General features: G+C 45.9%; 1 protein-coding gene across 1 annotated transcript; it reads left to right on the top strand.

Moving 5' to 3' along the window:
- On the top strand, positions 1-24,330 carry LOC122558644 (SMH class II histocompatibility antigen, beta-1 chain-like). The gene is made up of 5 exons (XM_087995577.1): positions 1-121; positions 315-635; positions 4,642-4,923; positions 5,796-5,887; positions 24,001-24,330. The coding sequence occupies exons 1-5, from the start codon at positions 67-69 to the stop codon at positions 24,025-24,027; spliced, it is 777 nt and encodes a 258-aa protein (XP_087851703.1). The 5' UTR covers positions 1-66; the 3' UTR covers positions 24,028-24,330.
- Positions 24,331-27,938: the final 3,608 nt, after the last annotated feature.

Genomic DNA, 27,938 nt, shown 5'->3' with positions numbered 1-27,938 from the left:
TACACTTTTTCCACCGATTTTCGCTGGCTGTTGCTGTCTTCCTGCTCGAGATCTTCCCTGCCCAAGATGCCTGTGTTCCATATGCTGTGCTATCTCTCAGCCCTGGGAATCATTTATACAGGTCTATAAATATTGTCACTCACCTAGCGGATAGGAATATGAATGGAAATACCGGGAACTCAAAACAGGCAGCGTCGTTTTCATGATTAATTATTTGATTTTCTTTCGTTAAATTTCTTACCCATTATTTTACCTCTTTTCCTTTTTCAGGACATGAAACATGACCAACTAATGTTTGTGTATATTTCTGGTAGATACTGGCGAAACCCCTTTGCCTGTGACGCAAATCCCTGCGTGCCTGACTGCAGTGGAAGGTGCAAATGTGTCAATGTATTGCTCCATCCCGCTTTTCGATCGCAAATTATCGGTGGATGTCTCTTGGCGGAAAGACGGGCAGACCAAAACTTTGGACCCAACAGCAGACGAAAGGAAAATAATGTTACCGTTCAAGCAAGCATCTGCTGAGTTCCATCTGTTGAATGTGAGCTTCCGGGACTCCGGAATCTATTACTGTAGCATCAGCGTCTTCGGCAGGAAGACTTTCAATGGGAATGGGACTAAGCTTATCGTACACGGTGAGTGTCACTGAGGAGAAATGAACAACGTTAAATTAGGCAGGTATACCTCGATAATAGATCACAAGAGCAGCAAGGAGTCTGCTAATAGTTTGGTGTCGAAAGGCGGGCTTGGTTTTTTTTTCAGTTCAAGGACACTTAGACCGAACTTGTGCTGGTGTACATCAGACTTGCCGTCCGCGGTCAATCAAAGTTAGCCAGGCCGTGTAATGTATTTAATCTTGTTTTATATCGACTATTTAAAAGCAGATAATGTATCCTAAATTATGCACCACTTGATTTAGGTAGCCATCGGAAATGCAATGCATTGGATTTGTCATGGAGTTCAACGTGGAAAGATGTGTTTTTCTTTTAAAGAGGTAAATGTCAGGTTCTCAAAATCGATTATCAAATAGGTGCAAGTGATCATAAACGGATGCAGCTACAGCACGGTATGAGTAATTAAACCGAGAGTTAAATAATTATCCTCCAAAAGAAGAACGGGCTTTAGGAAAACATTCAAATGTATGCTACCGGAGAACGAATTATTAAATGGTGTCTCAGAAATGTTGTGCTTCCTCACGCTAACGGATTGGATACTTGAATACTTTTAAGTGCTCTCAACATTTAACTGAGAAGTAGAGAGTGTTATTTGGTCTGCTTCTAAAATGACATTATAACGAGAAATGTACTTGCGCTGCTTCCAAGTATGATTTTGATGAGATGTTTACTGAGTACTTGGAGATTAAATTTATTTTTCTTAATCCCCAATTTTACTTGTAACGTTTGGTAATTATTTACATTCCTCATAGACTGAGTCTCCCCTTAAGTCCTGATTTTATGAAGCAGGGTAAAATTCTCTGAGCACTTTACCTCGTTAGCTTGGTGCAATCAGTCTACGTACATTAAGGTAGAATAATGGAAATATATTTGGAGTCTGCAGTTTTTTTGTTCCTGAAGCATGGCTGGGTGCTGGAGGCACTTTCTCAAGTCTGCGCACCAACTTCAAATGTAAAGGAACTCTACCTTTGAAGTGGATAATGGCATCATCCATACCCGATGTTGAGTGGGATTGCAACAGGATATTGTTAATTGAAAATGTGGTTTTGAAGCATGGAGCAAAGATTCGATGAGAAAATGATTAAACGCAATCCTGAGAAGTGTGTGCAAAGATCGCCTGTTGTTTCAATTCACATTGCGTGAACAAAGCGTTCGCGGCTGGGAAGCCAACATATTTTTCCAAAGGATCTCCATGGACTTCAGTAAAGCGTTCGACAAGGTTCCTCAGGGTAGACGGGTTAGCAAGATCGCACGGAATTCGGCAAGAACTAGCCATTTGGATACAGAACCACCTTGAAGATAGAAGACAGAGGGTGATCGTGCAGGTTTGCCTTTCAGACTGTAGGCCTGTGACCAATGGTGTGCCACAAGGATCGGTGCTGGGCCCACTGACTTTTGTCACTTATATAAATGATTTGGATGTGAACATAGGTGGTCTCGTTAGTAAGTTTGCAGATGGCACCAAAATTGAAGGCGTAGTGGTCAGTGAAGAAGATTAACTCAGAGAACAACGAGATATTGATCAGATGGTCAATGGGCTGAGGAGTGACAGAAGGAGTTTAATTTACATAAATGCGAGGTTCTGCATTTTGGAAAGGCAAATCAGGGTTGGACTTATGCACGGAGTGTTGACGATCAAAGAGATCTTGGAGTGGAGTTAGTTAGTTGAAAGTGGAGTCGCAAGTGGACAGGATAGTGAACAAGCTCTTTGGTATGTTTTCCTTTATTGGTCAGTGCATTGACTATAAGAGTTGGGAGGTTATATTGTGGCTGTACAGACCATTGGTAAGGTCACTTTTGGAATAGTGTGTGCAGTTCTGGTCTCCCTCCTCTCAGAATGATGCCGGGATACTTGACGGAGTTCAGAAACTTTACAAGGCTGTCGCCAGGGTTGGAGCATTTGATCTACAGGGAGAGGCTGAATAGTGTTGTTTTCCCCGGAGTGTTGGAGGCTGATGGGTGACCTTATCGAGATTTATAAAATCATGAGGCGCATGGATAGGATAGATAGACAAGGTCTGTTCTCTGGGATGGGAGAGTACAGAACTAGAGGGCATAGATTTAGGGTGAGGGGGAAACATTTTCACGGGACCTACGGGGCAACTTTTTCACGCAGAGAGTGGTACGTGTATGGAATGAGCTGCCAGAGGAAGTGGTGGAGGCTGGGACAATTACAGCATTTAAAAATCATTTGGATGTGTAATTGAATAGGAAGGGTTTGAATGGATATGGGCCAACTTCTGATAAATGGGACTAGATTAGGTTATGATATCTGATCGGCATGTACGAGTTGGACCGAAGGGTCTTTTCCCATGATGTACATCTCTATGAGCGTGTTTGAGTGTCAATCGGGAACTAATGATTGAGAAGAAGATGGACCAAATAGTTTCAAGGACAAGTTCATTAGAAATAATCAACTGAAGGATATAGGGTTTTTAATTCTCAGTAAAGGAAAAAAAAGAGTGCAAATTCATTTCGCATATAACTTTAACAGTCAAGGGAAGCATTTTGTGAAAATCTCTAATCGTTGAACTTCTACTTGGAATTTAGCCGATGACATTGCTAATAGCTGACTTAGTTAGCTATCGTTTATAGCTGAAAGACTGCTTACAACTCCAGCGAAATATTTCCGAGAAAAATGCCTTTTCATTTATTTTACAAGACATTATCATCCTGGGGGTTGCCGAGGCCCTGAACTGGACTAACCATGCAAATACAATATCTACAAGTGCAAATGGAAGGCCAGGAATCCAACAATGTGTGATCCACCTCCTGACTCCCCAAATCCTATCCACCATTTATCAAGCACATGTCGACAATATGATCGAAGACGTCCCATTTGCCGAATTAAATGTAGCTGCACCAACACCCAAGAAGCTTGACAATGCATTCAGGCAATGCAGCCTATTTCGTTGGCACCACATGCATCACCATTCCCTCCATGACCGATGCTCTGTGACAATCCTGGATTTCGTTTTACATATGAACATGTCCGGTCACATCAGTGTGTGCCTTCTCCAAGACGCAGTAAAGGAATTCACCCAATATTCGTCGACAGCACCTTCAAAACTCACAGCAGCAGATAGATGGCAACACGACCATATACAACTTCCCTTCCAAGCCTGTCACCACCCTGACTTGTAAATATAACACCATTCCTATTATAGTGTCTCTGGATCAAAATCCTGAAACTCCTTTCTTTGCAACATTATGGGTGCACATTACACTTGTGTCTTGGTGTCCTTAGTGCAGACAGTGTTGCCTGGGTGGAGTGGCGCAACACGTTTTGCCTCCTTGACAGCGGTGAGATTACTTGAGCTCGCTTCCAACCAGTCTTGTGGCTTCCCCTGTTTCTTCTCAACGGCCTTGTGTGCAGTGCCATGGATAGTGTCCCTGAGAAAGTCCCGTCTCTGCGGAGCATCTCATTGGACTTGGACTTGGGTTTGAGACTTAGATGGGACCAATTAGAATTCAATACAAACTATGGATTGAGAATGTCTCTTGGAAAAAAGTAAGCATTTAATAGACGCTGGATTGCCTGTGTCCGGTTGAACCAGTGATTGTTCAATGGACAACAGACCGAGGGTGTCTGATGAAACCGCTTTTTTTTAGTATGGACTCTGACTTTGTCTGATTTGACCACTGTTAATCCAATGCAGACTCTGAGCTGCGTGTGTAGAGTATGTGTCTCGTCCAACATTATCAGCGGCTGCCCATTCTGACATGGTCCACTCTATTTATCTCCACTTTTTATCCGAATGCAAAGGAAGGGGAGGTTTAACGAACGTACATCGATTCTAACTTTCAGAATTGAAACTTTAGTTGTTAGCATTAATAGGTTGATTTAAAAAAAAGAATTCCCTCCAAAATTCAAGAAATGCCTGTGCCTTTTGAAAGGCTGTTCTGTCTTCTGTCCAACCCACACACAACTTCCGATATTGATTTATTGAATGTTATTGTGTTCCAGTGCCACCAACCCCGCTGAAGATAACCCGCCTCGACTCGCCCTTCCTCGCTCTCCTCTGCACAACAGCTGGCTTCTTCCCGGGGCAGCTTGAACTCGTGTGGTATAAAAATTTCTCCGAAATCACGTCTGGCATCAACATCAGGAAAATCCTAAACGAAGAGGGTTTATTTCAAGTTTCCAGCGAGCTCAGTCTTCCGGAGAGGGGCTCAGTCTATACCTGCCAGGTTTCTCACTTCGCACTCGGCGTCCCGGCAAATATCAGCTACACGGTTCCAAACCACGGTAAGGGCGACGGGTCTTCAGTATTGATTTAATCACGATCTTTGTTATATACTGGAACCAGCGACGGGATTTCTGTCTACACTAATCTGCAATATTAAAAATACAAGGGTCCGATTCATTCCCGCACACTTGGGACTCCAGCCGAAATCAAACTTGACGCCAATATTTTAAAGTATTGCTTAGCCGTCAGCTTAAAATGACCACAAACTGCATTCAATCCGCGCCATGTTCGGGGTTAGCAGATCAATACCCAGTTCCCCTGTCTGACACGCGGTTCCATCCCTAATGATAATAAATCAGTCCTAAGCGAATATTTATCCTGCCAATCCACACGACAGAATCAAATGATCTGCTCACTCTCACATTGCTTTTTGGGAAATCGTATACAAAATGGTCGTCACATTTTCTTTATTACAGCGGCGAGCACACTTCGAGTAGCTCATTGGCTTTCAAGGGGCCTGAACGGCGCTATGTAAATGCCAGCTTCCTCTTTTCCGTTGACTGGGTATTGTTACCATCGAGCACTGCATTAGAAATTAACGCGAGGATGAGAATTAGCTTTAGCTCCCGTTTAGCAGTGTCAGAGACCAGATCCAATAAAAGACCAAGGGGAGAATATTCTTGAGGTTCCCTGATGTACACAATGTTCAGTGTAAACTCCGCGGAACTCATGGAGAAAGGTTCTGGGCATTTTAGTACTACCCCTCAGCTGCATTGTAGTAAACTCTTAAGCGCACAGTTCTGTGTCTAACACATTGGTTGTCTCCAGTTCCCTCTCTGTTGTTCTCCCTCCCTTTATGTAAAGACATACACACAAACATTCTGCGTCTAATAGTTTCTCTATATTTCCTCATTGAATCTCTATCCTTCAGCTGGCCGGTTCCACACCATTAACATCTTCCGTTTGATTTTGGGGATCGTGGTGATGGTGTTGGGGACCGCCTTCATTGTGGATCATTTAAAGGTAAGGGAATCATTTGTTGCTTCCATCATTGTAACGAGATTAAAGGAATTTTTTTTAAATGCAGGAAACAAATTACATCATCCTTCATTAGTGACATTCGGTATCTGCACGGATGGATGCGCGAGACATTGGCTGACCCTTTACTTTCTTATCAATTCAGTACGTACTGTAAGAACAAAAATGAACCCTATCACTGAATGCTAACGTGTCGTTCAGTGCTAACACCCACCTCGCACTCACTGTGTCACACGACACCAGGTGAAGTCCTGACCAGGGAGCATAAGATTTCACATAAACCTGTTGGACTGTAACTCGGTGTCGTGCGACTTGTCCACCCAATCCAACCGCCACCTCCACATCATCACTGTCACCTGACACTTCAATTTCTCCTTGCTGCCTCTTACACATGCAGCACTCGTTTGCAGTATCATCATTCAGACCGTGTTGCTATCACAATCATTTCTCAGCCGTTGTTCATTGCACAGGGATCTCACACTCACTTATCCAGTAATTATCTCTTAATTAGTGCCGCGTCCAACAAGCAGCTCTCCCTCTCTCATTCACCTAACCACCATTCACCCACACGCACCTTAATCTTTCACTGCCTGCGTCTCATACAGGGATATCTCTAATTATGAGCATCCAGTTTTTATTTTCGGTTTTTTAGTAGTTCAGGTGCACTGTGTATCGCAAATCTCACTTTGAGTTACTGCCCCATCTCTAAACTATTTCATACTCACACCACGCTCTAACTCAGATACCTATCTCTGTTACTCTTTCACACATTACTCTCTCCTCATACACACATGCATAGCGATAGACACGCACACATTCAGTTTCCCTCCCTCTCTTACATAACGCGTACTAGTCTCACATTCACGGTTATTTAGGCAGCCATTCTGGGATGTAAAAACACCGTTGCTCTCTTCAGCAGAAAAGAAGCGAATCGGGCAATACAACCGGTCATTGCTCTTTCTTGCAGTTTTACATTATTTTGTTGCGAAATTGTATCTGTTCAATCGACATCCAAAGACAATTTCTAAGTGGAACAGAGATGATACAATTAAAAATTAGGCACGTTTCAAAACATTGCACTGCCTGTTAAAGCTAATACTTGTTGGTACATATCAGTTAAACTGCGGTGTATTTTCTGCATATTACCTTTGTTCTCGCTACTTTTCGGCAACCTGTTCAATTTACTGAACAAGAGTTCCAATGTCAATAATACGTTAATAATATGGTTTTTTCCATGTCTGGTTGACATACATTATCTGTCTGGCTACCAGACCCATTACTGGCACAGACCCCTCACTGTCACAGATCCAGTACTGGAACAGACCCCTCACTGTCACAAACCCATTACTGGTACAGACCCCTCACTGTCACAGATCCAGTACTGGTACAGACCCCGCACTGTCACAGACCCAGTGCTGGTACAGACACCTCGCTGTCACAGACCCACTACTGGGACAGACTCCACACTGTCTTCCTGTTTGTCATACCCAGCATGAGCAAAACCAACGTAGTGTACAAAATCTCATGCAAGGACTGCACAAAACACTACATAGGACAAACAGGAAGACAGCTAATGATCCGTATCCATGAACACCAACTAGCCACGAAACGACACGACCAGCTATCCTTAGTAGCCACACACGTGGATGACAAGCACGTGGATGACAAGCAACATGAGTTGGACTGGGACAACACTGCTATTATAGGACAAGCCAAACAGAGAACAGCCAGGGAATTCCTAGAGGCATGGCACTCATCCACAGATTACATCAACAAACACATCGACCAGGATCGAATATACCGGCCACTGCAGCGGACAGCTGGAACTGACAACTGGAAGCGGCAGATACAAATCACTATAAATGCCGGAGGAAACATCGCAGAAGCGCTTCACAGGAGGCTCCCTAGCACTGAGGATGTCACCGAGACAGGCGACGAAACATCTGCAACACAAATTCCCAGCTCGGCGAACAGAACTACAACAACGAGCACCCGAGATACAAATCTTCTCACAAACTTTACCCAGTACTGTCACAGACCCATTACTGGTACAGACACCACACTATCACAGACCCAGTACTGGTACAGACACCACACTGTCACAGACCCAGTACTGGTACTGACCCCACACTGTCAGAGATCCAGTATGGTACAGACCACACAGTGACAAAGACCCAGTACTGGTACAGACTCCACATTGACGCAGACCCACTACTGGTACAGACTCCACAATGTCACAGACACAGTACTGGTGAAGACCCCACACTGTCACAGACCCAGTGCTGGTACAGACACCTCACTGTCACAGACCCACTACTGGGACAGACTCCACACTGTCACAGACACAGTAATAGTACAGACCCTGCACTGTCACAAACCCAGTACTGGTACAGACACCACACTGTCACAGATCCAGTACAGGTACAGACTCCAAACTGTCACAGATCCAGTACTAGTACAGACCCTGCACTGCCACAGACCCAGTACTGGTACAAACTCCACACTGTCAGAGGCCCAATACTGGTACAGACTCCACACTGTCACATGCCCAGTACAGATACAGACCCCACACCGACACAGACCCAGTACTGGTACAGACCCTGCACTGTCGCAGACGCAGTACTGCTACAGACTCCACACCGTCAGAGACCCAGTACTGATACAGATGCTGCACTGTCGCAGACCCACTACTGGTACAGACTCCACACATTCACAGACCCGGTATTGCTACCGACCCCTCTGTCACAGTCCCAGTACTGGTGCAGACTCCACACTGTCACAGACCCAGTACTGGTACAGACTCCACACTGTCAGAGATCCAGTACTGGTACAGACTCCACACTGTCAGAGATCCAGTACTGGCACAGACCCTGCACTGTCACAGACGCAGTACTGCTACAGACCCCGCACTGTCAGAGACCTAGTACTGGTACAAAAACCACACTGTCAGAGACTCACTACTGGTACAGACGCTGCACTGTCGCAGACCCAGTACTGGCACAGACTCCACACTGTCACAGACCCAGTACTAGAACAGACACCACACTGTCACAGACCCAGTACTAGTACTGACCCCACACTGTCACAGACCCAGTACTGGTACAGAACCCACACTGTCACAGACCCAGTACTGGTATAGACTCCACACTGTCACAGACACAGTACTGGTACAGAAACTGCACTGTCGCAGACCAAATACTGGTACAGAGCCCGCACTGTAACAGACCCAGTACTGGAACAGATCCCTCACTGTCACAGACCCAGTACTGGTACAGACTCCACACTATCACAGCCACAGTACTGGTACAGATCCAGTACTGGTACAGATCCGCACTGTCACAGACCCAGCACTGGTACAGAGCCCACACTGTCACAGACCCAATACTGGTACTGACCCCGTACAGTCACTGACCCAGTACTGGTACAGATCCCGCAATGTCAGAGACCTAGTACTGGTACAGACCCCACACTGTCACACTCCCAGTACAGGTACAGGCTCCACACTGTCACATACCCAGTACTGGTACAGATCCCTAATTGTCACAGACCCAATACTGGTACAAACCCTGCAGTGTCACAGACCCAGTACTGGTGCAGACTCCACACTGTCACAGACCCAGTACTGGTGCAGACTCCACACTGTCACATACCCAGTACAGATACAACCACACACCGACACGGACCCAGTACCGGTACAGACCCTGCATTGTCACAGAAGCAGTATGGTACAGACCCCGCGCGGTCAGAGACCCAGTACTGGTACAGACCCCATACTGTCACAGATGCAGTACTGGTACAGATCCCTAACTGTCACAGACCCAGTACTGGTACAGACCCCGCAGTGTCACAGACCCACTACTGGTGCAGACTCCACACTGTCATAGATGCAGTACTGGGACAGACCCCTCGCTGTCAGAGACCCAGTACTGGTACAGACTCCACACTGTCACATATCCAGTGCAGATACACGACCCCACACCGACACAGACCCAATACTGGTACAGTCCCTGCACTGTCACTGACACAGTACTGCTACAGATCCCACACTGTCAGAGACCCAATACTGGTACAGACTCCACACTGTCACAACCCAGTATTGGTACAGACCCTGCACTGTCACAGACGCAGTACTGGTACAGACTCCATACTGTCACAGAACTAGTACAAGTACAGACTCCACACTGTTAGAGAGCCAGTGCTGGTAAAGACTCCACGCTATCACAGACCCAGTACTGGTACAGACCCTGCACTGTCACGGACCCAATACTGTTCAGACCCCGCACTGTCACTGATCCAGTACTGGTACAGATCCCATACTGTCAGAGACCCAGTACTGGTACAGATCTCTCACTGTCACAGACCCAGTGCTAGTACAGACCCCACACTGTCAGAGACCTAGTACTGGTACAGACCTCACACTGTCACACACCCTGTACTGACAGTGTGGAATCTGTACCAGTATTGGGTCTGTGACAGTGTGGAGTCTGCACCAGTACTGGGTCTGTGACACTGCAGGGTCTGTACCAGTACTGGGTCTGTGACAATTAGGGGTCTATACTAGTACTGGGCATGTGACAGTACCCAGTACCCTGTACTGGTACAGACGCCACACTGTCACAGACCCAGTACTGGTACAGACCCTGCACTGTCACAGACCCAGTACTGGTGCAGACTCCACACTGTCACAGACCCAGTACAGATACAGCCCCACACCGATACTGACCCAGTACTGGTACAGATCCTGCATTATCACAGAAGCAGTATGGTACAGATCTCGTACTGTCAGAGACCCAGTACTGGTACAGACACCGTACTGTCACAGACTCAGTACTGGTACAGACCCCGCAGTGTCACAGACCCACTACTGGTGCAGACTCCACACGATCACAGACCCAGTACTGGGACAGACCCCTCACTGTCACAGACCCAGTACTGGTACAGACTCCACACTGTCAGAGGCCCAGTAATGGTACAGACTCCACACTTTCTTATACCCAGTGCAGATACACGACCCCACACCGACACAGACCCAGTACTGGTACAGTCCCTGCACTGTCACAGACGTAGTCTTGCTACAAATCCCACACTGTCAGAGACCGAGTACTGATACAGACTCCACACTGTCACAGACCCAGTAGTAGTACAGACCCTGCACCAGACGCAGTACTGGTGCAATCTCCACACAGTCACAGACCCAGTCCAGGTACAGTCTCCACAATGTTAGAGAGCCAGTACTGGTACAGACCTGCACTGTCGCAGACCCAGTACCGGTAGAGGCTCCATACTGTCACAGACCCAGTACTGGAACAGATCCCTCACTGTCACCGACCCAGTACAGGTACAGAATCCACACTGTCCATACAGAATCCACACTGTCAGAGACACAGTACTGGTACAGACACCGTACTGTCACAGATCCAGTTCTGCTACAGACCCTTCACTTTCACAGATCCATTACTGGTACAGATCCGCACTGTCACAGACCCAATACTGGTACAGAGCCCACACTGTCACAGACCCAGTACTGGTACTGACCCCGTACAGTCACAGACCCAGTACTGGTACAGACCCCATACTGTCAGAGACCTAGTACTGGTACAGACCCCACACTGTCACACACCCAGTACTGATACAGGATCCACACTGTCACAGACCCAGTACTGGTGCAGACACCACACTGTCACAGACCCAGTACTGGTACACACCCCACACTGTCACATACTCAGTACAGATACTGCCCTACACTGACACTGACCCAGTACTGGTACAGACCCTGCTTTGTCACAGAAGCAGTACGGTACAGACCCCGTACTGTCAGAGACCCAGTACTAGTGCAGATCCCTAACTGTCACAGACCCAGTTCTGGTGCAGACTTCACACTGTCACAGACCCAGTACTGGGACAGACCCCTCACCGTCACAGACCCAGTACTGGTACAGACTCCACACTGTCAGAGACCCAGTACTGGTACAGACGCCACACTGTCACATACCCAGTGCAGATACACGACCCCACACCGACACAGACCCAGTACTGGTACAGTCCCTGCACTGTCACAGACACAGTACAGCTACAGATCCCACACTGTCACAGACCCAGTACTGGTACACACCCCACACTGTCACATACTCAGTACAGATACTGCCCCACACTGACACTGACCCAGTACTGGTACAGACCCTGCTTTGTCACAGAAGCAGTACGGTACAGACCCCGTACTGTCACAGACCCAGTTCTGGTGCAGACTTCACACTGTCACAGACCCAGTACTGGGACAGACCCCTCACTGTCAGAGACCCAGTACTGGTACAGACGCCACACTGTCACATACCCAGTGCAGATACACGACCCCACACCGACACAGACCCAGTACTGGTACAGTCCCTGCACTGTCACAGACACAGTACAGCTACAGATCCCACACTGTCACAGACCCAGTCCTGGTACAGACCCAGCACTGTCACAGACACAGTACAGCTACAGATCCCACACTGTCACAGACCCAGTACTGGTACAGTCCCTGCACTGTCACAGACACAGTACAGCTACAGATCCCACACTGTCACAGACGCAGTACTTGTACAGACTCCACACTGTCACCGACCCAGTACAGGTACAGAACCCACACTATTAGAGAGCCAGTACTGGTACAGACCCTGCAGTGTCACAGACCCAGTACTGGTACAGAGTCCACACTGTCACAGACCCAGTACTGGTACAGAGTCCACACTGTCACAGACCCAGTACTGGTACAGATTCCACACTGTCACAGACCCAGTACTGGTGCACACCCCACACTGTCACAGACCCAGTACAGATACAGATTCCACACTGTCAGATACCCAATACTGGTACAGACTCCACACTGTCACATACCCAGTATAGATACAGCCCCACACCGACACTGACCCAGTACTGGTACAGACCCTGCATTGTCACAGAAGCAGTATGGTACAGACCCCGTCCTGTCAGAGACCCAGTACTGGTGCAGACCCCACACTGTCACAGACCCAGTCCTGGTACAGATTCCACACTGTCACAGACCCAGTACAGATACAACCCCACACCGACACTGACCCAGTACTGGTACAGACCCTGCATTGTCACAGAAGCAGTATGGTACAGACCCCGTACTGTCAGAACCCAGTACTGGTACAGACACCGTACTGTCACAGACTCAGTACTGGTACAGACCCCGCAGTGTCACAGACCCACTACTGGTGCAGACTCCACACTGTTAAAGACCAAGTACTGGTACAGACTCCACACTGTCAGAGACCCAGTACTGGTACAATCCCTGCACTGTCACAGACACCGTCTTGCTACAGATCCCACACTGTCAGAGACCCAGTACTGATACAGACTCCACACTGTCACAGACCCAGTAGTAGTCAAGACCCCACACTGTCACCGAGCCAGTACAGGTACAGAATCCACACTATTAGAGAGCCAGTACTGGTACAGACGCTGCACTGTCGCAGACACAGTACTGGTACAGACCCCACACCGACACAGGCCCAGTACTGGTACAGACCCTGCAGGGTCACAGATCCAGTACTGCTACAGACCCTGCATTGTCAGAGACACATTACTGGTACAGGCTCCGCACTGTCACAGGCAAATACTGGTACGGACTCCACACTGTCACATACCCAGTACTGGTACAGACCCCTAATTGTCACAGACCCAGTACTGGTACAGACCATGCAGAGTCACAGATCCAGTACTGGTGCAGACACCACACTGTCACAGACCCAATACTGGTACAGACACCACACTGTCACAGACCCAGTACTGGTACTGACCCAGCACTGTCACAGACCCAGTACTGGTACAGATCCCACACTGTCAGAGACCCAGTACTGGTACAGACCCCACACTGTCACAGACCCAGTACTGGTACAGACTCCACACTGTCACAGACCCAGTACTGGTACTGACCCAGCACTGTCACAGACCCAGTACTGGTACAGATCCCACACTGTCAGAGACCCAGTACTGGTACAGACCCCACACTGTCACAGACCCAGTACTGGTACAGACCATGCAGAGTCACAGATCCAGTACTGGTGCAGACACCACACTGTCACAGACCCAATACTGGTACAGACTCCACACTGTCACAGACCCAGTACTGGTACTGACCCAGCACTGTCACAGACCCAGTACTGGTACAGATCCCACACTGTCAGAGACCCAGTACTGGTACAGAGTCCACACTGTCACATACCCAGTACTGGTATAGACCCCTAATTGTCACAGACCCAGTACTGGTACAGACCCCACACTTTCACAGACCCAGTACTGGTACTGACACCAGACTGTCGCAGACCCAGTATTGGTACAGACTCGACTCTGTCACAGACCCAGTACTGGTACAGACTCCACACTGTCACAGACAAATACTGGTGCAGACCCCTCACTGTCACAGACCCAGTGCCGGTAAAGACCCCGCAGTGTCACAGACCCAATACTGGTGCAGACTCCACACTGTCACAGACCCAGTACTGGAACAGACACCTCACTGTCACAGACACAGTTCTGGGACAGTCTCCACACTGTCACATATGAAGTGCAGATGCAGACCTCACACCGACACAGACCTTGTGCTGGTACAGACCCCACACTGTGACAGACCCAGCCTTGGTACAGACCTCACACTGTCACAGACCCAGTACTGGTACAGACCCCACACTGTCAGAGACCTAGTACTGGTACAGACCCCAGACTGTCACAGACGCAGTACTAGTATAGACCCCACACTGTCACATACCGAGTACTGCTGCAGACCCCTCACTGTCACAGACCCAGTACTGGTACAGACCCAGCACTGTCGTAGACCCAGTACGAGTACAGACCCCACACTGTCACACACCCAGTACTGGTACAGACTCCAAACTTTCACATATCCAGTACCGATACATGACCCCACGCCGACACAGACCCAGTACTGGTACAGTCCCTGTACTGTTACAGACGCAGTACTACTACAGAATCCGCACTGTCAGAGACCCAGTACGGGTACAGACTCCAAACTGTCACAGACGTAGTACTGGTACAGACCCCACACTGTCATAGACCCACTACTGGTACAGACTCCATACTGTTGCAGACCCAGTACTGGCACAGACTCCACACTGTCACAGACCCAGTACTGTACAGACCCCTCACTGTCACACACCCAGTACTGGTACAGACCCTGCAGTGTCACAGACCCAGTACTGCTACAGACCCCGCACTGTCACTGACCCAGTACTGTTACAGACCCCGCACTGTCACAGACCTAGTACTGGTACAGACCCCATACTGTCAGAGACCCAGTATTGGTACAGACCCCTCACTGTCACAGGCCCAGTACTAGTACAGACCCCATACTGTCAGAGACCTAGTACTGGTACGGACCCCCACTGTCACAGACCCTGGGCTCACAGACCCAGTACTGGTATAGGCCCCCCACTCTGTCACCGACCCAGTACTGGTACATATCCCGCACTGTCACAGATCCCGTTCTGGTTCAGACCCTGCACTGTCACTGACATATTACTGTTAGAGATAACATTTAAATAACATTTAAATAGTGGAATGGATGGAACTGGCTCATGATCCCATGTTAATTTCATTTCGAGTGCAGCTAAATGAAACTAATGTGCCAGTACTACATCTTTTCAAGTATTCGCATTCTGAGCAGTTGAAATTACCCAGATTTGGATTTCCAGTTTGGAGCATCTTATTCATCAGATATAACAGCGTGTGGTGACAACATAGAATTTTCTCTGAAGCCTGTTTGGTCCATTACAGATTCATAACTTGTTGATTCCTGGTCAATTATGAATGCACAAGCCAAAGAAAAATATTGTGCTCTTAGAATCGACCTGCAGAGCTAAAGGTTTAGTCTGTTTTTGTATACAGTGTATCTCCAAATAGTTTGGATTGCATCGCATGGCATGTTTCATATTATTGATTTCGAGAGTGTAGTGCTGGAAAAGCACAGCAGGTCAGGCAGCATCCAAGGAGCAGGAGAATCGACGTTTCAGGCATAAGCCCTTCACCACCATTCCTGATGAAGGTTTTCCTGCTCCTTGGATGTTGCCTGACCTGCTGTGCTTTTCCAGCATCACATTCTCGACTCTGATGTACAGCCCTCACTTTCTCCTCCTTCGTATTATTGGTGTACCAGATTTAAACTCTTCAATAACCTTCACCCAGTCGATTATCCTATGAGCCCCATTCTTTACTCCCTGTGTGATATCCTCAGCGTGATATCCTCAGCGTGATAGAATGTTTGTTGTGTCATATTATAGGCTTTTGTGTGGTTCCTTTTAAAGAAAACTGTCATTTTTTTAATCTATTCTCCAAGTTTAAACAAATCAATCTGATGACTGTATATCTCATCTAGTCCGGTTTATATCTTATACAGCATTTCACTACACATTTAGTAAAGACTTAGTCTACTAAGTTGATGCTCTGTGTTACTAATTTATTTGCCCTGGGTCTTCTTCAGTTGTCATATCAATTCGTTGCTAGAAACTTAAGTATTTAGTTTCCTGATCCAAAAAGTCCTTCCTGACGCTGATTTATAAATAATCCTTTTCATCTACCTTTCTTTCTGGTAATGTGTTTCCGTATACTTTTGAGATGTAATCTAGCTAAACCAGTTGTCATATCCACTGACTTGGGCACTTTAACATGATTCATTGTATATTCCCTTTCTTCCCCCATTCCTTGCTCCGAGTTTCCTATTCTTCACTAACAATTCCATAAAACACAGTCTCCTTTCACTGTTTATTGCTGTTCATTCCTTTCACATGCTCTAGGTGATGGGTACAAGTTCACGTTTAACAAAACCTGTGTGGTCTGAAAAAGCTTTTACGTAATGCATTTCCAGCCTGGGATATTTCTAGTCGGTTTTCTTTACTCTATTGCTCAGTGCTGAGCTCTGTGTGATTGCCATTTATTGATTGCAGATTAGCTGCGTGAGACCAAAAGTTATAATTGCTAGTTCCAGGGATAAAGAAAAAAATCTTCTGCAATTACTTCTAAGTTATGTAGTCATGGAGCATTGAGGCAGACTGCGATCTAAACCCAAACTAAGTTAGCCCCCCCTGCCTGTTCCTGCAAACCGTTTGTATTCATGTACTTATCGAAGTGTCTTTTAAACATTGTAACTGTGCCCACACCCATCACTTGTGCAGAAAGTTCATTCCACCCGCGAACCAGATTCTGTGTAAAAAAGTTGTCCCCCACGTCTTTTTTTCAATCTCTCTCCTCTTACCTTAAAAATGTACACCTTCCCCTTGTCTTAAAATCCCCCGTTCTAGGGTAAAATACCTACCATTAATCCTAAGAATATTCTTCATGGTTTTATGAATCTCTACGAGGTCACATCTCAATCCCAAATTCGTTCTCATTCCTGGTGCATCTACCTCCAAGGCCAACTAACCATATGCTGCAGTATGGCCCCAAAGCTGCTATCCCTAATATTTCTACTATTAATGTTGAGTGGATCTTAGATAAAGATGGATAGGTTTTTGACTAGTAAGTGAATCAAAGGTTCTGGGGAGTAGACGAGAGAATAAGGTTGAGAAACATATCTGCCATGATCGAATGGTGGACAAGGTTGATGGGCCGATTAGCCTAAATCCATCCCTAAGCTCTTACAGTTTCAGAATCTTACCCGCCTCTCAGATGCAATTGACTGTATTTAACCAAAAGAGAAAATGCTGAAAAATCTCAGCAGGTCTGACAGCATCTGTAAGGAGAGAAAATAGCTGACGTTTCGAGTCTAACTGACCCTTTGTCAAAGCTTTTATGCTTTTCTGACTGTATTTAACCTTGGACTAAAACCTTGTGAGAGCCAATTGGTATTATTGGAGCGACTTGACCAAATCGTCATTGTTAGGAAGGAACAGAAATGTTGCTCTTGCATACTGAAGTTAAAGCTAACATTGCATTGTCTTCCTAGCTGCTCACTGCTCCTCATCTACCTCACATTCCATTCCATATGCATATATCTTAATTCTTCCCTTAACTGAGAATTATTAATGCTTTCTGAAGAAACCTCGATGTAATGCCGTGACAGAGCTGCCAGTTGTCTCAATTAATCAATGAAATTACATAACGTCTGAGGTTTGCAGCAATACCTACAAAGCAGGAGCTAGACGGAAGTCTCACACCCACTCAGATGTAGATTCTGACAATGAATCGAGAGCGCATCTTTTAAGAAATAAGTTTGAACATCGTTTTTTTTAAAAAAAAAGAATAACTAAATTTCGACTTAACCCATGATCTGTTGATGCATGCAACGCTTCCGCTTCGTTTTCAACCTGTTTTCTTGTTAACAGTCACATACCTAATGTCATCAACTGCTCGCACATTCACTTGGAGGAATTGTTTCAACGGCGGAATGGAAAGCGGCAAGTCGAATTGTACACAGCTTTGACAAAGGGGCAGTTAGACTCGAAATGTCAGCTCTTTTATAGAACATAGAACATAGAAGAATACAGCGCAGTACAGGCCCTTCGGCCCTCGATGTTGCGCCGATCCAAGCCCACCTAACCTACACTAGCCCACTATCCTCCATATGCCTATCCAATGCCCGCTTAAATGCCCATAATGAGGGAGAGTCCACTACTGCTACTGGCAGGGCATTCCATGAATTCATGACTCGCTGAGTAAAGAACCTATCATAGAACATAGAACATAGAACATAGAAGAATACAGCGCAGTACAGGCCCTTGGGCCCTCGATGTTGCGCCGATCCAAGCCCACCTAAACTACACTAACCCACTATCCTCCATATACCTATCCAATGCCCTCTTAAATGCCCTTAAAGAGGGAGAGTCCACCACTGTTACTGGCAGGGCATTCCATGAACTAACGACTCGCTGAGTGAAGAACCTACCCCTAACATCAGTCCTATATCTACCCCCCCTTAATTTAAAGCTATGCCCCCTTGTAATACCCGACTCAATACGCGGGAAAAGGTTCATACTGTCGACCCTATCTAACCCCCTAATCATCTTGTACACCTCAATCAAGTCACCCCTAAACCTTCTTTTCTCTAGTGAAAACAGCCCCAAGTGCCTCAGTCTTTCCTCATACGATTTTCCTTCCATACCAGGCAACATCCTGGTAAACCTCCTCTGCACCCGTTCCAATGCCTCCACATCCTTCCTATAGTATGGCGACCAAAACTGCACACAATATTCCAGATGCGGCCGTACCAGAGTCTTATACAACTGCATCATGACCTCAGGACTCCGGAACTCAATTCCTCTACCAATAAAAGCCAGTACGCCATATGCCTTCCTCACCGCACTATTTACCTGGGTGGCAACTTTCAGAGATCTGTGTACATGGACACCAAGATCCCTCTGCTCATCCACACTACCAAGTATCCGACCATTAGCCCAGTACCCCATCTTTTTGTTATTCTTCCCAAAGTGAATCACCTCGCACTTAGCTACATTGAATTCCATCTGCCACCTTTCTGCCCAGCTCTGCAGCTTCTCTATATCCTGCTGTAACCTGCCACATGCTTCCTCACTGTCAACAACTCCTCCGACTTTCGTATCATCCGCAAATTTGCTCACCCAACCTTCTAACCCCTCTTCCAGGTCATTTATAAAAATGACAAACAGCAATGGTCCCAAAACAGATCCTTGCGGAACACCGCTAGTGACGGCACTCCATGAAGAAACTTTGCCATCAACTACTACCCTCTGTCTTCTTCCATCCAGCCAATTCCTAATCCAAACCTCCAACTCACCCTCAATGCCATATCTCCGTATTTTCTGCAGTAGCCTACCATGGGGAACCTTATCAAACGCCTTACTAAAATCCATATATACCACATCTACCGCTTTCCCCTCATCAACCTCCTTCGTCACCTTTTCAAAGAATTCAATAAGGTTTGTGAGGCACGACTTGCCCTTCACAAAACCATGCTGACTATCCTTGATCACATTATTCCTATCTAGATGTGCATAAATCCTATCCCTTACAATTCTCTCTAAGACTTTGCCCACAACAGAAGTGAGACTCACCGGCCTATAGTTACTAGGGCTATCCCTACTCCCCTTTTTGAACAAGGGAACCACATTTGCTATCCTCCAGTCTTCTGGGACTACTCCTGTAGACAAAGAGGACATAAAAATCAAGGCCAATGGCTCTGCAATCTCCTCCCTTGCTTCCCAGAGAATCCTAGGATAAATGCCATCAGGCCCAGGGGACTTATCTATTTTCACCTTTTCCAGGATTTCCAACACCTCTTCTCTACATACCTCAAAGCCATCCAATCTACTTATTTGTGCCTCAGTATTCTCATCGACAACAATGCCCTGTTCCTGAGTGAATACTGAAGAAAAGTATTCATTCAGTGTCTCCCCAATCTCTTCCGCCTCCACACGCAACTTCCCCCTACTATCCTTGACTGGACCTATTCCTACCCTAGTCATTCTTTTATTCCTAACATACCTATAGAAAGCCTTAGGGTTTTCCCTAATCCTATCTACTAAGGATCTTTCATGTCCCCTCCTTGCTGCTTTTAGCTCTCTCTTCAGGTCCTTCCTGGCTACCCTATAACTCTCAATCGCCCCAATTGAACCTTCACGTCTCATCTTGAGATAGGCCGCCCTCTTCCATTTAACAAGGGATTCCAATTCCTTATTAAACCACGGCTCCCTCGCACGACCCTTTCCTTCCTGCCTGACAGGTACATAATTATCAAGGACACTCAATAGTTGCCCCTTGAACAAGTTCCACATATCATTTACACTCTTGCCTTGGAGTCTACTTTTCCAAGCCACACATCCTAAGTCATGCCTCACCGCATCATAATTTCCCTTACCCCAGCTATAATTCTTGCCCTGTAGTACACACTTATCCCTCTCCATCACGAGTGTAAAAATCACCGAATTATGGTCACTATCCCCAAAGTGCTCACCTACCTCTAATTCTAACACCTGGCCTGGTTCGTTACCCAGAACCAAATCCAGTATGGCCTCACCTCTTGTTGGCCTGTCTACATATTGTGTCAGGAAACTCTCCTGCACACATTGAACAAACACTGACCCATCTAACGAACTTGAGCTATAGCTTTCCCAATCAATATCAGGAAAGTTAAAGTCCCCCATAACAACCACCCTATTACTGTCACTCATCTCCTGAATCACCTTCCCAATCCTTTCTTCAATGATTCTAGGACTATTAGGAGGCCTGTAAAAGACTCCTAACAGGGTGACCTCACCTTTCCTATTCCTAACCTCAGCCCAAACTACCTCAGATGGCAAGTCCTCATCCATCGTCCTTTCCACCGCTGTAATACTATCTTTGACAAGCAATGCCACACCTCCCCCTCTTTTACCCCCACCTCTGACCCTACTAAAACATTTAAATCCCGGAACCTGCAACAGCCAATCCTGTCCCTGTTCTAGCCATGTCTCCGTAATAGCCACAACATCGAAGTCCCAGGTACCAACCAACGCTGCAAGTTCACCTACCTTATTTCGTATACTTCTTGCATTGAAGTATACACACTTCAAGCCACTTCCCTGTTTACAGGCACCCTCCTTGGAAATTGATGCCATGTTCCTCACCTCCCTACACTCCAGGCCCTGCACCCTGAAGCTACAATCTGGGTTCCCATGCCCCTACCGAGTTAGTTTAAACCCCCCCCAAGAGCACTAGCAAACCTCCCCCCAAGGATACTGGTTCCCCTCAGGTTCAGGTGTAGACCATCCTGTTTATAGAGGTCCCACCGTCCCCAGAAAGAACCCCAGTTATCCAAAAACTGGAACCCCTCCCTCCTGCACCATCCCTGAAGCCACGCATTTAATTGTTCTCTCTCCCTATTCCTCGAATCTCTATCACGTGGCACGGGTAACATCTGTCCTATACCTACCACCCCTTAATTTAAAGCTATGCCCCCTTGTAATAGCTGACTACATACGTGGAAAAAGATTCTCACTGTCGACCCTATCTAAACCCCTAATCATCTTGTACACCTCTATCAAGTCACCCCTAAACCTTCTTTTCTCCAATGAAAACAACCCCAAGTGCCTCAGCCTTTCCTCATACGATCTTTCTACCATACCAGGCAACATCCTGGTAAACCTCCTCTGCACCTGTTCCAGTGCCTCCACATCCTTCCTATAGTATGGCAATCAAAACTGCACACAATACTCCAGATGCAGCCGCACCAGAGTCTCATACAACTGCAACATGACCTCAGTACTCCGGAAGTCAATTCCTCTACCAATAAAAGCCAGTACGCCATATGCCTTCTTCACCGTACTATTTACCTGGGTGGCAACTTTCAAAGATCTGTGTACATGGACACCAAGATCCCTCTGCTCATCCACACTACCAAGTATCCGACCATTAGCCCAGTACCCCATCTTTTCTCTCCTTACAGATGCTGCCAGACCTGCTGAGATTTTCCAGCATCTTCTCTTTTGGTTTCGAATTGCACACATCTTTTTGCATGAAATAAAGGTGAATTGGAACGAATGAACATTTGCAATTTTCAGCGCTGATGCCTAACACGGATTTTATTTGATGATAACTTTTTAAAAATCATGTCACGTTAGACTAGCGACATATTTCTTGCGCACAGAGTTATGCACCAGCTGAAATACTTCGGAACAACGGTCCAGCCCCAATGGAAAACAGATGTTGCTGGAAAAGCTCAGCGGATCTCACAGCATCTGTGGACAGGTCATTTCAGGTCCAGTCGCCCCTTCCTCAGAACTGATAGCGAGCAGGAAAAAGTTGGTGACATGCAGAAGATGGAGATTTGGGGTGTTTGGGGGGGGGGGGGGGGAGCAGATGTGGAAGGGGGTAAGATGTGAACGGCAGGCAGGAACAGAGCCCGAAGAGAGACTAGAACAGTTGGGCAAACAAAGGAATGAGTAACGATCAGTCTGGGAGAATGAATAGCTACTAATGGGGTCAACTAGTGGCTAACAATGGGTTTTGTATCATAGCAGACTATGTGATAACAAGATTTAGAGTCAGAGTCAGAGATGTACAGCATGGAAACAGACCCTTCGGTCCAACTTGGTGTGTGGGGATTGGGCTAGGACATGGCAGAAGTTGCCTCAGACCCTAAAATTGTTCAACTCAATATTGAGTCCAAACATTTGTAGAATCGAGCAGTCATTTATTCCACAGTCTCCAGTAACCTGACCCTCCTGGTCTTGGATTCTGCCCATCCAGGTGCTGTGTCACATATGCAATGTGTACTGCAGTTTTGTAAAGGGACTTGCAACCCCCACTGTAACTTTCACAGTTAGATCAGTAAGGTGCATCTCTACTAAACAATCATGTTGCGTAATTATACCTTCTATTATTGAATTGTCTTGTAAAACTTGTTTTATTTTCGGTGGTGTAAGGGCGGCTCATGTTGAAAGACACAAATTGGCCGAAAGGGTTCAACAGAATAAGACAGTCTCTTCCAACTTTAAGACACAAAATGACAGATTCCACTCTCGTTCATAAAGGCATATTGTCCCATTATGTGAACAGCACCAGTTAGAACAGTTCATGAACCAACCAACTTAACTTATTAATCAGCTGTAGTTTTTAATCAGATATAGTTTTTAAAAAAAATAATTGTTTGTTTATTTGCAGTTATTCACAATGATGAGAAATAGGTTCGAGTTAAAGATTCTTCAGTTAATCATAGAGTTAGGTTTCAGCATGAGCATAGATACATGTACAACCAAAGTATAACAGAAGCATTAGGGGAAAAACATTTAAACATAGATGTAAATGTTAATTAGTCTCAAGAAATGTTTTCTCTTATCTCTAAAAAGATGCGTAATACACCCTGAATGAAATAGATTGGCTGAAACTTATTAATCACAAAGTGCTAACAGTAGAAGTAGGTATATAACTTTACACTTTGTAACTAACTTATAACAGAAACTAATATTATGAATCCTATAGCAGTTTGTTAAAACCAACCGTCATATATATAGATAGATGGAGCAGTGGAAAATACTATGAATAACAGAATTACAGCAGTCCTTAGAGATAAGCAAGTCTGGGACATACTAGAGGAGTTTAACCAGTAACTTTGGACTGTTAATTAATAGGATGCACAAAAAGATTCCAAGGCCTGAAGAATACAATGTCTGTTAAATGCCATGAGATCATGGGAACCTGAGGCTGTCATAGGAATGCCCATCACTGATTAGCTGTTTCACGGGATTGGGCATATGGAATAAGAGAGAAAAACATTGTGACCATGCTGAATGTGATTATTGTAACACAAAATGTATAAAAATGCTATATTTCACTGTAAAGATTTGAATGTGTCATTGATCTCGCCTCCAACCTGAGCCAAAGATTAAGGGAATAATTGTGTTCTCACATCGAGGCCAGATTTGGGGAAAATCCTTTAGCCCTCTCCATCATTAACTGGTTTCTACTTGAATAAAAGTCTGCCACTTGCCTGAATTCTGCCTGCCTCCTGAGTCTTTGTCCCTGGTCAGTTGGCGGTGGGGGGGGGAGTTTGGGGGAGGTGGGGGTATGCTCCTAGAAGTGGATAGTTTGCTTTTCTTTCCCCATCTTTCTTAGTCTTTTCTCATTAGCTATTTGGCCCCTTCAGCCAATTGCCACATAGCCTCTCATTTAGCTCTGCAACTGACTCCAGCAAACTCCCCATTAATTGATGCAATTATTAAAATGTATCTCAGTTCAAGTATTCCTACTCAGTAAGAAAATGGCCCAGCTGGCAGGAGAGCTGAATCTAAGATATTCCATTCAGGAATATCCAAGGTTAAATGTGGACACAGCACATTTTCAGGGAAGTTTGTATAATATGACCTTTGGGTGCTTTGTGGAATATAGTCTGTCAAATGTTTTGAATCTTGCAATAAGAGGTTCATAGAAGATATGCTTGTTTATTATAGTTATACATAGTCAAAAATGTGTTAGTATAACCAATCCATTATGATATCTATCCTCCAGGAATAGTTAGTTCTTAGCACATTTACCCAATGTCTTTTTTCCTTTCTTCCTGAACCTATAGGTTTTCAAACCATTGGTGAATAGATCCAATTTCAAATTATTTAGAAAATTTGAGTCCTGAGGAAGGATCACTCGAATTGAAACATTAACTCTGATTTCTCTGCACAGGTGTTGCCAGATGTGCTGAGCTTTTCCCGTAATTGCTGTTTTAATTTCTGTTGTTTGATTTACACCTTTGGCAGATCTTTTGATTTTTATTAAAATTAATTAGCATGTTTACACCTCCCCATCCAGACAAGGTGCTATGTATTACTTTGAATGTGAAAGCACTGCAAAGAGCTTTCAATAATACTTTAAAAAATTAACATATATATAGGTTCAGGAAAGATTTGCCAGGATGTGACTGGAAATGGAGGGTTTGAAATATAAAAATAGACTGGCAAGCCTGGAGTGTCAGAGATTGAGGGCTGACCTCATTGGGATTTATAAAATCAAGAGGGGCATAGATAAAGTGAATGGCAAGAGTATTTTCTCTAGGGTGGGCGAGTTCAATACTAAGAAGCATATTTTTCAGGTGAGACAAGAAAGATTTAAAAGGACACGAGGGGCAATTTTATTACACAGAGAGTGGTTTGTTTGTGAAACACTGCCTGAGAAAGTGATGGATAAAGATAGAGTGACAGCATTTAAAAGACAGTGGTTAAGTACATGAATAAGAAACATTTGGAGGGATATCGGTCAAGTGCAGGCAGGTGGAACTAGTTTAATTTGTGGAGCTAGTTAATCCCAACGGTCTGAATCCATGCTGTATGATACATGAATCTATGAATCCGGAAGCATTTTTCAAAGGGAAACTGACATCAGGTGACAGCAACATGAATTTGTTTATTATCTTAATGCAACAAAATGTCTCAAGGTGATTTGAAAGATAATTAAAAAGATGTTTGACATAGATTTATCTAAGGAATTCTTGTTCCAAGAATTGGAGTTGAAAGGTGTGGTGCTGGAAAAAACACAGCATGTCAGGCAGCATCCGAGGAGCAGGAGAGTCAACGTTTTGGGCATAAGCCCTTCATCAGGAATGTAGAGAGGGAAGGGGGCTGAGAGATAAAGGGGTGGGATTGGGGCTTGGAGGACGGTAGGTGGAATGGTGATTGGTGAATGCAAGTAAGAGGTAATTGTGATAGGTTTGTGGGGAAGGTGGAATGTATAGGTGGAAAGGAAGATGAACAGATAGGTAAGATCAAGAGGGAAGTACCGAGTTGGGGGTTGGATCTAGGATGAGCTGGGCGGTGGGGAGATTTGGAAGCTGGTGAAGTCAATGTTCATATAGGCTGTAGGTTCCCAAGGCAGATGATGAGGCATTCTTCCTCCAGTTGGTTGGTGGTTTTGATTTGGCAGTGGAGGAGGCCCAGGATTTGCATGTCCTTGGGGGAATGCGAGGAAGAGTTGAAATGGTTGGCCACAGGACTGTGCAGTTGCTTGGTGTAAGTGACCGGAGATATTCCCTGATCTGCTCTGTGAGTTGGCTTTCTGTCTCCCTGATGTAGAGGACACCACATTGAGAGTAATGATGCAGTAAATAAAGTGATTTGCAGGAAAATCTCTGCCAGATTTGAAATGATGCTTCAGGCCTTGGGCAGAGGTTATGGGAGAGGAGTTGGTGCAGGTTTTGCACTTTGTGCAGTAGTGGTGAAGGTGTCAGCTGTAGTGGGTGGGTTGGTGGAGAATGCAGATAGGGCTGGAGAGGGAAATATATTTTTAGTGTTGGGCTTTGACTGTAGATGGCAAAAATGGCAGAGGATAAAGTACTGTATCTGGAGATTTGTGGGTGAATGTGAGGACTGGGGGTTTCTATTCCTGTGGTTGGGGGTTTGGGGTTTGAGGGTGGAGGCATGGAAAGTGAAGGAGATGTGAGGGCATTGTTGATCATGTAGGAGGGGCAACTGCAGTCACTGAAATAGGACGACATCTGGGAAGTCTTGGAGTGGAATTGCTCCTCCTGGGAGCAGATGCAGCAAAGGCAAAGGAATTGGGAGTAAGAGATGGTGTTTTTATAGGAGGGGGTGTGGGAGGAGGTGTAGATAAACTAGCTGTGGGAATGGGTGGGTTTGAAATAGATGTCGATGTTGAGTCAGTCGCCGGAAATGGAGATGGAGAGTTCCAGGAAGGGGATTGAGGTCTCGGAGATGGTCCATATGAATTTGAGGTCAGGGTGAGAGGTGTTAGTGAAGTTGATTAACTGTTCAGTCACCTCGTGGGAGCACGAGGTGGTGCTAATACAGTCATCAATGTTGCAAAGGAAAAGGTGGCGAATGGTGGCAGTGTAACTGCAGAAGATGGACTGTTCCACATAGCCTGCAAAGAGGCAGGCATGGCTGGAGCCCATGCGGGTGCCCATGGCTACCCCTCTTGTCCATAGGATGTGGGAGGATTCAAATGAGAAATTGTTGAAGGTGAGAACCAGTTCCACTAATCGAATGAGAGCATTGGTGGAGGGAGACTGTTTGGGTTGGAGGCAGAGGAAGAAACAGAGGGTTTTTATGCATTCATCATAGAGGATGGAGGTGTACTTGGACTGGATGTCTATAATGAATATGAGGTGTTTGGGACCGAGAAATCAAAAGTCATCAAGAAGGTGGAAGGTGTGGGTGGTGTCCTGGACATATGTGGAGAGTTCATGGACCAAGGGGACAGGATGGAATTGAGATATGAGGAGATAAGTTCAGTGGGGCAGGGCTAGGCAGAGACAATTGGTCGACTGGGATAATCAGGTTCGTAGATTTTGGCTAAGAGATAGAACCAGGCACTGCAGGGTTGGAGCACTATGAGGTTGGAGGCTGTGGTTGGGAGATCCCCTGAAGTGATGAGGTTGTAGATGATGGCTTGGTGATGGGAGGTGGGGTCATGGTCGAGGGTCCATTAGGAAGAGGTGTCAGAGAGTTGGCATCAAGCTTCAGCGAGGTAGAGGTGAGTGTGCCATGCTACCACTGCGGTCCCCCACCCGCCCTTGCCCACTGGTTTGGTGGTGAGGTTGGGGTTGGAGCGGAGGGAGTGGAGG

This window comes from Chiloscyllium plagiosum, unplaced genomic scaffold (assembly GCF_037043375.1).
Source record: "Chiloscyllium plagiosum isolate Xiang-an unplaced genomic scaffold, Cpla_swu_hap1 HiC_scaffold_17, whole genome shotgun sequence".
Classification (NCBI taxonomy): Eukaryota; Metazoa; Chordata; class Chondrichthyes; order Orectolobiformes; family Hemiscylliidae; genus Chiloscyllium; species Chiloscyllium plagiosum.
This window is presented reverse-complemented; position numbering and strand designations above follow the sequence as displayed.